At 32.9% G+C, this 11,437-nt stretch overlaps 1 protein-coding gene across 1 annotated transcript; it reads left to right on the top strand.

Annotated features, from left to right (window-relative positions):
* Nucleotides 1-4,612: 4,612 nt before the first annotated feature.
* LOC149910102 (uncharacterized) lies at nucleotides 4,613-10,599 on the top strand. Its single transcript, XM_090110597.1, has 2 exons — nucleotides 4,613-5,110; nucleotides 8,882-10,599. The coding sequence occupies exons 1-2, from the start codon at nucleotides 4,699-4,701 to the stop codon at nucleotides 10,582-10,584; spliced, it is 2,115 nt and encodes a 704-aa protein (XP_089966723.1). The 5' UTR covers nucleotides 4,613-4,698; the 3' UTR covers nucleotides 10,585-10,599.
* The last annotated feature ends 838 nt before the right edge of the window (nucleotides 10,600-11,437 follow it).

The following is an 11,437-nucleotide window of genomic DNA, read 5'->3' as shown; positions in this document are numbered from 1 at the left end:
ATGGGGAGCGTGGACAAGAGCTCCGCGTACATATAAACGGCGCGATGTACCTTTGTTTGAGAATAACTTACTTCTCTCTTTATACTATGCTACGAAGTTGATGGAATTTCTTTTATTTGCTGACTTGTCATGCATCGAGAATGTAAATTGTCGCAAATTTCGCGCACGACGTTCATGTTGGTACGTTTTAAATTATGAGGAATGTTATTTTTATGTTCTTGTTTCTGTTTGTGTAGTTTGCAATTGTTTTTCAGTTTGTCATTGTTCATTTAAGTCAGCTATGTGAATTTGTGTATGATATACGCTGAAGGGATTGGATAATTTTACTTGTAATTGACCTTTAACGAAATCTTGTCTATACATAGGTATTATATCATTTAAATATATATTTTTTTTATACTAAGCAATTGTAATGAAACTGTCTGGTTTGTTTATGAACTACTTTCATTTGTTATCGCTCCAAGAGATATCATCTTAGAAAAAGAGGTTAGATCAAACAAATATTGAAACAGGTTCAATCAGGAGATTGTAACTATTCAACATAAAAGAAAATTCTAATATTAATTTATAAATTCTATTACCGTCTGGAATCCATTCTTCAGCAATGATCCTACTAATATTATAAATGCAAAAGTTTGTGAGGATGTGTGTGTGTGTGTGTTTGTTACTCTTTCACGCAAATACTATTGAACCGATTACAATAAAATTTAGCACACATAAAGAGGGTAACTTGGATTAACACATAGGATAGGTTTTATCCCGGAATTCCCACGGGAACGGGAACTATGCGAGTTTTTCTTTGAAAACGCAGGCGAAGCCGCGGGCGGAAATCTAGTTTTATATAAAGGTAGCAAGTACTACGTCAAAGGGCCTATTAGCTCTGAATTTAAATCAGGGCAAGTTCGTTAGTACTTTCTACAATATGAAGCCTACGTGTCGAATTTTAAATAATTCACTTCATTAGAATTCTTCTCTATTTTTATTAAATACGCAAGTCTCGGTATTGGAAAAAAAGACGCTAGAAACTCAATCGTGTGCGTAATTATTAATTATTATTTTATTAAACTATAATGAGGATGAGGATGGACTTATAACAAAAAAAAGCTTTATTATAATGAGGATTTCTTAAGTAAATTAATTAATGAAGCGCTCTATAAGTAAGACAGTTATGACGTCACTGGACACTTATGACGTCACGAAATCAACGACTGAGTATTGGAATGCTTAAACAAGTTTTAGAACTTGTTATAAACTACAAGCTTTGCGTGTATTATATCATAAGTTGTTATACTTGATTGAATGCGATATAGTTCCAAGCAAATCTCATTTATAAAACAAGATGATCGAAAGAAAATCCCTATTATAGTAGTAGCATAATGTCCTATTACTTATTCTGTACGACGGCTTACTAATTTGCTATTAGTTCTTAACCTAAACAATATTTTAATAACATTTTATATCATATTTATAAAAACTTGAATAAAACCTATAAACCTAAATCAAAAATATATCTAAAAAAATAAACAATGGAAAACCATAGAAATGTTTATAAATCTATTCAATATATTGAATGATTTAAGTCGTATTTCTCTTTTTATAAAGGAAAAGTGTTGTCTCAACTTATTATTGTACATACTTTATTTACCGTACTAATTTTAGTACATTCACCGACGAACTCAAAATCTGATATCTTAGAAAGTCCAATATAATATTCAGTGAAGATATTGATCTCTTTGAGAGCCGTCAGCTTAATTAGCGTTCGTAATTAGCAGAGTCTATGTAATCTCCTTAATATTTACGCGGCTTAACTGAAATGCCTTACTTTGATATCTTTTGAAATAGTGGATTTTTTAATCACGGCAAAATGTAAAGAGTCCATGCGGCAAGGCTTTTCTGGGTGCGCGAATTGCGTTTTTATTTAGTAGGGTTATTACGATGGAACTTTAAGTATTACGGTCAATTTTAGGGCTGTATAAAACATAAATAATGCATTGAAAATGATGATCCTTTTACATAATATGTATGACTTTATTAGTATGTATCCGTCGAATGTGAAGTAATTGCTACTACTGCTTATTTCAGCTGAAAGCAAAATTAATAACTTTACACTTTATTAAAAGTGAGGTCTGATCCCTTATTGGTACCGGTAAATTAAACATAGTTAAAGAGATTTCCATATACTTATATATATTGTTTTAAATTCTTCTATTTTAAGTATTGAAATTAGTACTTTCCGTGCAACTACTAAGTCAATGGCAATGAATATCTAATATTATGTTTAAGGCTGTTTTGACCTATCAATCCGCTCATATTTAGCTATTGCATAGCTTCTATCGCGGGCCTTGAGCGCGGGGACCAAATCGAGAAATTCCGTAACGAAAAAACCTCACGCTCCCCACTCCGACGGGCGCGGAGGTGTGGCTTGAAGGCATGCTATGCAATAGCTTTACCGCGGCAGTCCCCGAGTGCCACACGTCTTTTTTTATATTGATTAAAATATACTACACAATACACATAATATTATTTGAACATAACCTAATACACGACTAACAAAATGCCCGAATAAATTCATAATTCCGAAATAACGAAACATTTGAAACATGAAATCAATGTAACGGAAACTTCAGATGTTTCGTGAATTGTAAAACGTGATTTTGAATGTCTGTTCTTTGGAGTATAAGTTGATATATTATTTTCAATTGAATACTAATTCAAAAGCGTATTTACAATTATTGACACATTTAAGAATTGGGAGTAATTCACAAACAAATTATGGTGCTATAAAATGCGTAAAAATTTCAATTTTTTTTTAAGATATGCTGATTATTAGATATATTTAAATAAATTAGCTGGTGTTTATAACGTTATAATAATAATAATAACAATTTGTAGAAGGATATATGAGCTTATTTTTGTGTTATATAGCAAAATATAAATAAGTTAAAATTATATTAAGAAGATAAATTTAAAAATTATTTGGTGCATGTTAGTCGTGTTGTTGGGAAATACACTTTATTTTCTACTAGCAATGCCCTGCGGTTTCACCCGCATAGATAGCGATATCTTTACAGTGAAAAGTCTACTATAGGTCGGACATGAAAATCACCTTTACCCCGTCCCGCACTACGGCCTTTTTTTTTTTTTGTTTTAGTGGGGAAATCTTTCATAGATACCCACGGCCTCCAGGGGAGGGGCCGTGGGTTATATCGGATTCCTACCGACCAAAACCCCACTGTGTTCCGTCAAGACGCATATTGGTAGAATTCCTCCGTGACCCCCGCACTACGGCCTGCTCGAACAGTATACCTACTATTTTCTGTAGATTGACACTTTTAAATTCGTTATATCTTTTGAATGGAATATCCAATTCTTTTCATTTAAAAAGTATTTTGCTGGTATTGAAACAGTCTATAATAAAACATCATTTAATGGGATAAGGATTAATATATGTGTATGGATAACATGGTTTGATTACTGTCGGCACTTCTATTTACTTTGAAAACGTAAAAAAGTTTTTGTAGTAACATAACTACTGAAGATGGACATATGGTATCGCGGACTTTCTTGTAGATATTGATCCATTCTATAATACTGTAGAACATTTTTTTGTTCTATCTTCAATAGATTCCGCAGCGCACGCGATGACAGAAATTTTATTGAGGATTTTTTTACACCTTGGGTTACATTATTGCATTTTTGGTAAGGATCTCTAATTTTTTTGAAAATGCAATATAGCCTATGTTGCTCAGTAAAGATGCAGCTTTCTAATGGTGAAAGAATTTTTGAAATCGGTCCAGTAGTTTTTGCGTGAAAACCATACATACATACATACTTACATACATACTTACAAACTTTTCCTCTTTATAATATTAGTATAGAAAAACACATAAACATGAACATTTCACGTAATATATAAAAATTTACACAGTTAACTGTAACCTAACATTTGAATAAAAAGTAGTCGATGATAAATAACATTAATGACATAATGTAAACGATAAAACGATTAAGCTAACGACATTCAAATGAGCAAACGGATTATTAAAAACTTATCACATATAATATTTCCGACTGCAGATTCAGATATTAAACCACTTGTCCTAAAACAATACTCGATTTTAGATATCATTCTGATTTTGTTACTTCATCACCGACGTTAATAAACGTATTCGTATTTTTTACAGTAACATCTTTTTAGGAACGTCTGTGATATAGCCATTAATATAATACAATCAAAACGTTTGTGTTTATTTTTTTTCGTTTTATATTATAATCATTTTGTATTCAGTTTAATTCATATCGCAACGTGAAAGGTCACCCATTTACTCACTGACATAGCAGATAATAAAATGGCTATTGGAATCGGGGCACCTCATTTTATTCTTCAAAATAAAACTGTTATTTCTTCAATCAGCCGAGCTATCTTGAATATCATTGGATACTTTATTAATCACGAAAATCAAATGAAGTGAAACAAATACAATCTGCTACAAAATTGATACGTCTGGACTTCCCTATGATAATACGATGTTTACCTCATTACTGGCCCGTCTATCGCTCTGATGTTCGGAGAATAATTGGCTGACGTCATTACAAACGATATAGCAGTTTCTTGTTTAAAAACCCGTTCAGTGCGAGAACGGGCGCGAAAGTGGTCAATCGTGTGTACTGTGTACTACATTATAACCAACGTTTAAAATGGCCAACAGATATCTGTTGTGCCTCTTGTTCTTGTGTGTGACGCTAAGTGCGGTGAACGGGAAATGGGGAAGTAGCCGTAGTAGTTCTCGCTCGAGCTCAGGTTCGAGGGGATGGGGATCGAGCAGTTCAAGCAGATCCTCGGGATCTTCGGGATGGGGATGGGGGTCGAGTTCTGGAAAATCATCCTCGTCTGGTTCGTCCCGTTCTGGTTCGAGTTCGGGATGGAGCTGGGGATCAAGAAGTCCATCAAGTTCTAGTTCAAGTTCAAGCCACTCTTACCCATCGTCATCATCTGGATTGTCAGGCTCCAGCAGTAAGCACAGCTATCCATCATCAGTATCAGGATTATCTGGATGGGGATCAACCTCTCATAGCTATCCTTCTTCTTCGTCGGGATTATCCGGACGAGGTACATTTTATTCTTCGTCATCTCCATTTTCAGGTTTCAATCATAACAAAATATTTAAATCTACTATCGTTTACTCCTCATCAACTAAAACTAAAGCATCAACCGCCTTAATTTCGATTCTAATAACTTATTTGAATCTGGTTTTATTAATATAAAAAGATAAAACGTATATAATGATACATATAACAATAACAATTTACTAACTTATATCTGGCATCAAAATAAACGGGATGTAAAATTGTATATATACAGGGTGTAATCGTTAAGTGTGCACAGGCGATTATTCCGTAACTATTACAGATATCAAAAAACTTTAAACTGATATTGAAAGTACTTAACCCAATGAGTAAAATGGCCATAATAAATTTTTAAAAATAAAACGAGAAATATCTAAAAAATTCACTTGAAACCCTCCCATACATTTAGTATGAGATATGACTATCCCATGTACATGAGTTGATCCAAAAGTAATTATAATCAATATTAAACCAGGTCATTACAGTTAAAATATTTCGCTAGGATAGTCTTCTAACTAGATAATATACTTCGATATTTTTTTTCCAAAACTTAGAAAAAAAAACTTTGACTTCATCCGTAAAAACCCCTCAAAGCGGCCATCTCTTCGCTATCGTCTTAAAATTTTTTGCTAAGACGGTGTTTTTGTGCCGAGGAAAGAGATAGAAATAACTAGGAGCTAGATCTAACAAACAGGGTGGGTGTTCAAGCATTTGGAATGCCGATTTTTGAATGGCAGCCATTGCAACTGACGCTTTGTGATCTGGTGCGTGGTCTTGGTGAAACAACATTCAAGCCTGCAGTTTGCCATGTCTCTTTTCCTTACTAACCTACCGCAATCTTTTAATATGGTCTGTGTAGTAAGAGCCCAACATAGTGGCTACCTTCTTAAAATATTCCACCAAAATTATTCCTTCGGCGCCCCAAAAAACTGCCGCTTTAATCTATCCCACTAATTTTCACTTTGAATTTCTTCATCGTCACTTTGGAAGCTCGCATCCAGGCCATTAATTGTTTCTTAGTTTCAGCATAAACATGGTGAACCCGGGTAACGTCCATGGTCACAACTCGTGCCAAAAAATTATCCTGATCTCATTAAGAATTTAGAAATTCACCCTCTAAATGTCAAATTGTTGTTTCTTCTTTTTGTCGGCAAAAATTCTGGCACGCACGGTTCACATTCAAATTAATGTAAATACTTGGAAACGTGGCCTGTTGATATGATTTTTTTGTGATAACTTAGTGAGTACATGAGCAAGCAAAAAACATTTATTTTATATTTTGTACACAGGAAATACCCAATTATCATTACTTTTGGATCAACCTAGTACATTTAATATGAAAGATTTTAGCTTTTTCTTTCTTTTTTTGGTTTTCTGCTTAAATTACTTCGCAAATTTGAAGGGAAGTTCATTTCGAAACTGCAAATAGAGCTCCTCATTGTATTGCACAATGAGGACGTCACTTCGATAATCTGCTATGAATACAAAATGTATGGGAAGTAAAATGTATGGGAGCGTTTAATGTAACATTTTTGGATATTTCTCGTTTTATTTTCAAAAATTTATTATGGCCATTTTACTCATTAGGTTAAGTACTTTCGATATCAGTTTAAAGTTTTTTGATATCTGCAATAGTTACAGAATAATCGCCTGTGCACACTTAACGATTACACCCTGTATAAGATGCAAAAAGCAGTTCTGCAAATTAAAATCTACTGAACTTTTTCACTGTACAGTTACAGTGAAAAAGTTCATTTGAGTTAATATTATTCTGATAAAAGCTATACAAGTTACATCTTCTTATCCTCCTAAGGACCAAGCTAAAAAAATCCTATTCTGCATTACCACCCATTGTTCTCACCTGAGTACATAAAAATACAACAGACCTGCCACCCAATGGTATTTTTTTGTTTTTTTTATTGTTAGAGTTAAAATTTACTTGTGGGATTTTTTATTTGTGTAAAATATAGCTTATAGAATACATTTCTGAAAAAAAAAAACTCGATTTATTTTGTTCCCATGTGATCACATCAGACCTAAGTGAATCCAAAATTTTTTTTATTAAAATTAGGTTTTACTTGTAGATTTTTTTATTTACTTATGTTATAACATATGAGATCATACAATAACCTCTAAAAAGTATACAAAAGAATTAAAAACAGTTTTTCTTAAATTCTAAATGTGTAAGTTTACTACATATTAGGTAATAAAATATCTAAACTATCTGAACATATGTTAAAAAAAGAAATAAAAACATTGGAAGTACAATATTAGGAACTTGAAATATCAATGAGCTAACTAAAAATCGATTTGGAAACAAATGGTGGGTCTCCTAAGTCTTCATCACTAGGAATAAAATCTCCGTCAGTCGGCTAGGAAATCGATGATATTATCGTCACGAATAACTGAAAAAATAAGGAAGATAACTGTTTATTTTGATTGCAATAGTAATTCCTGTTGACAGTTTAAATAAATTATAATCATAAAACAGGACAATTATACTCAAAATTACTGTAAAACAACAAAATAAATTATTAACTAATTAAATGTTTTATAGTCATTGACTACCAATGTCTTCAACTGAGTACAAAAAAAATGAAAATGATGTTGTAAGTAACGACCAATGTTCTCACATGATCACATAAAAATTATCCGTGAATTTAAAAAATACAATATGAATTGTTTCGTTAAATTTAATTAAAATACGTTCCTGTACTGTTTTTACTATTTATTTTTCAATACCAAATGAAAATCAAGTGAGAGATTAGTATGATAATTAACGATTTAACTTACCTCTGTTACGTTGACCAGCCATTTTAAAAACTTGAACTAAAGTATTTTAAAATTCTGTGATTGGATAACCCATTTACCTACCAAACCTAATAGTTCAATTCAGCCAATCGCGTTACACAGTGATCATAGGCAGAAAAGCGCGGTATTTTTTAAGATATTTCGAATTTTCGATTTTGTCATCGGATGAGGACGGTGGTTGGTAATTTAGTTAAAACTTTTTGGTGCTTTGGGTTGTAATGGTGATGGTGTTTATGTACTTATATGAGGCCATTGGTCCTTAGGAGGTTATATATAAAAATGAATCGCAAAATGTGTTGGTAAGCGCATAACTCGAGAACGGCTGAACCGATTTCGATAATTCTTTTTTTATTATATTCCTTGAAGTACGAGGATGGTTTTTATGTAGAGAAAACGTAAATATGTACCACGGGCGAAGCCGGGGCGGACCGCTAGTTTCAAATAAATGTAACCTGTAATATATGCCGTATAAAACACCTCGTATTATTTATTGCATGTTATATATCTTATGAACAAGTAGTATGTAATATTATAATGAAGTATAATATTATGTAAAGTTTTTATTAATCCAGTGTACTTATTTAAAACTGTAAACCTAGTGCTGCTCCAATCGTTACAGAGAGCTATTAAAAATCAGTATTGCAACTGTGTTGCAGCGTAGGCTCATACCATATACTCATACCTCATATACCTAGTTCCACTTTTTATGTTTAATTATTTATTTATTCATGTTTTTTGTCAACTATTTGTTACAACCGTGTTATTTTTTAGTGTGTGTTCTATTTTATGGAGAAAAATAAATATAATTTCTTTCTCTTTCTTTCTTTCCTTCTTTCCCTCATTATTTTCTATACTAATTACAAAACGCATTTTATATTCCTGAATTTGGTCCTTAATACATGTAGTATTAAACAAAAAAAATATTTTTTATTTTCTCTGTCAGATTCCCCAAAATACCCATGGTCAAGTGGATCATCATCAAGCTCCGCCAGCAAATACCCAGCATCAACAGGCTTATCTGGATCTGGCTCTGGAAGCAGATATCCAGCGTCAACCGGTCTATCTGGGTCTAGTTCTGGAAGTAGATATCCAGCTTCTATAGGTCTATCGGGATCAAGCTCGGGAAGTAAATATCCAGCATCAACGGGATTATCTGGATCTGGTTCTGGAAGCAGCTATCCAACAAACTCATGGCTATCGGGATCCTCTTCTGGTAGCAGATATCCAGCATCTACAGGCTTATCGGGAACCAGTTCTGGAAGTAGATACCCGGCATCTACAGGTCTATCAGGATCTGGTTCTGGAAGCAGCTATCCAGCTTCCACAGGCTTATCAGGATCTGGTTCCGGTAGTAGATATCCATCACATTACGGTAGCAATAGCTATAATCCACCATCGAATACATATCATAAACCTGACTATAGCTATACTCCCAGCAACACTTACAATACTAATTCAGGGTACAGGCCAAACACGCACACTTCATACGGCAATTCATATGGATCATATGGCAGTAACTACCATACACCCACTTATTTCTCATCACCTCAACACATTTATGTAACAGAGTACAGAAATTCAGGAAGTCGCTATAATGACTTACTAACAGGGCTTACATTATACAATTTAGGGCGTTCTCATAGCCATTACCATGACCATTATTATTATGACGACTACTACAGGCACAGATACAATAGTAACTCCGGTTATCGTCCTTCTAATGCACAACCTAGAGACGAAGCACATTGTTTATTGAGAGTAAAAGAACATAATAAAATTGAAGAACTAAAAATCCCATGTGAAATCGTATCCACATTCACAGAAGGAAGTAAAAAAGTATCTAAAGAATCAAGTCAAGTAGAGAGCGTGGTTTGTCACAATTCTACTACTGTTATAACTGAGGGTGCAACACCTTCTACAACCAATAGTCCGACTCAAAATATGACTGCTGTATCATCTACAACTGAATCTGTTGCAAAATTATCTGTTATACCAATTGTTACTGCCTTATCTGACAATCAAACAAGTGTTAAGGAAAATATTACATCAACAGTAACCCCACCAGTTAATAGCACCACAATTTCTCCAGCGGTTAACATAACTACACCATCTAGTTTATCACAAAACATTTCATCAACAACAGAAACCTCCACTCCAGCAACTAATGTTTCATTATCTAGTAATAGCACTGTTTCATCAACACCTTCTACTAATGCGACTATATCTGTATCAAATACCGATTCAACTGAAACAACAACACCCACCGCTGTACCAAACACAACAATCCAGTCAGTGGCCAATATAACTACACCAAAAACCGACACAACAGTAACAAACACAACCACACCAAGCACAACACAAACTAAAGAAACGAAAATAACAAATTCAACATGCGTAGTAACATCACAGCTGAAAGACCCGCTTAGTGTGAAAGGCCCACCGCCCGATCCAAATGGTATGGAATGTGAAGTAGAAATAGTCACAAACAACCACCGACTTAAATCTAAAGTGAATTGCGTTACATTAATGGAATATTCGAGAATGCCGGAACCTAAAAAAGACGCTGGTATTGTGCCAGATAGAGCGAAATTGAAATCTTGGTTAACCAAACCACCATGGTGGATGTCTATGTTTATTGCTGTTTAAATTTAATCTTTAGAATATAATAAGATACTGCCCCGTATATGTATTATCGACATATAAAGACATTTGTATTTTGTTTCTTCCTTCCTTATGTAAAGTAATGTAAAGGCTATGAAAGATATAAATTTTATTAAATGATAATTATTTTTAGTAGGGGCCAAAGTTTATCCACCGATCCGCACATATAATAATTATAAGCCAATATAAGGACCTTCAGTTCTCAATGAAATAAATAGTTAATTTAATTTATCTGTTATTAAATACATTCATATTATCTAAACACAATGACAATGATTATTATTGTATTCAGATAATTTGATCATTATAATTCTTGTCTTTTGTAAATATTTTTCCTGTTTATATTTTAAGAAATTAGATTATTTAAGTATTCGCAATGAAATGACTGCCGTGAAATGTATAACCTATTTTTCAAATAAACGATACACAATATAAAGATATTTTTTAATTTCCTTTCCCTGGCAAATGTCTTATTAAAATAATCAATAACTATACAATAGTCTTAATAATAGAAAATAATATTCCCGCAATTTTTTGGACTTAGCTAATCATAGATATTTATAATATTATGTTTTTTTTATGAACAGCATTTAATATAAAAAAATTCGAAATTCTATACTAATTTTTACATTATAATATTATTAATATTATGACTCCAGTCCAACATAAACATTAAAGACTCAAAACAGTTCGTAGTAGCTGCTAAGGTTATCGTCTCTGATAACTTGTGTAATCAGTTTTATCGTTGTGTTATTTTAAATAAACGTGTAGTATAATATTCTAACTAATTGACATATAAATCTATATTTGTTGCAATAAATTTGATAGTTTGTCTTTC

This window comes from Colias eurytheme, chromosome 2 (assembly GCF_061535395.1).
Source record: "Colias eurytheme isolate Ceu_HAF_F1 chromosome 2, ilColEury1 Martin Lab GWU primary, whole genome shotgun sequence".
NCBI lineage: Eukaryota > Metazoa > Arthropoda > Insecta > Lepidoptera > Pieridae > Colias > Colias eurytheme.
Note: the sequence above shows the minus strand (reverse complement) of the source record. Positions and strands in the feature narration are given on the sequence as shown.

What these genes read in the sequence shown, in the direction of transcription:
- LOC149910102 (XM_090110597.1), top strand. Translation starts at nt 4,699, where the DNA reads ATGGCCAACAGATATCTGTTGTGCCTCTTGTTCTTGTGTGTGACGCTA. An exon ending in GTCGGGATTATCCGGACGAG is followed by an intron (nt 5,111 to 8,881) that starts GTACATTTTATT and finishes TTTCTCTGTCAG; the next exon opens with ATTCCCCAAAATACCCATGG.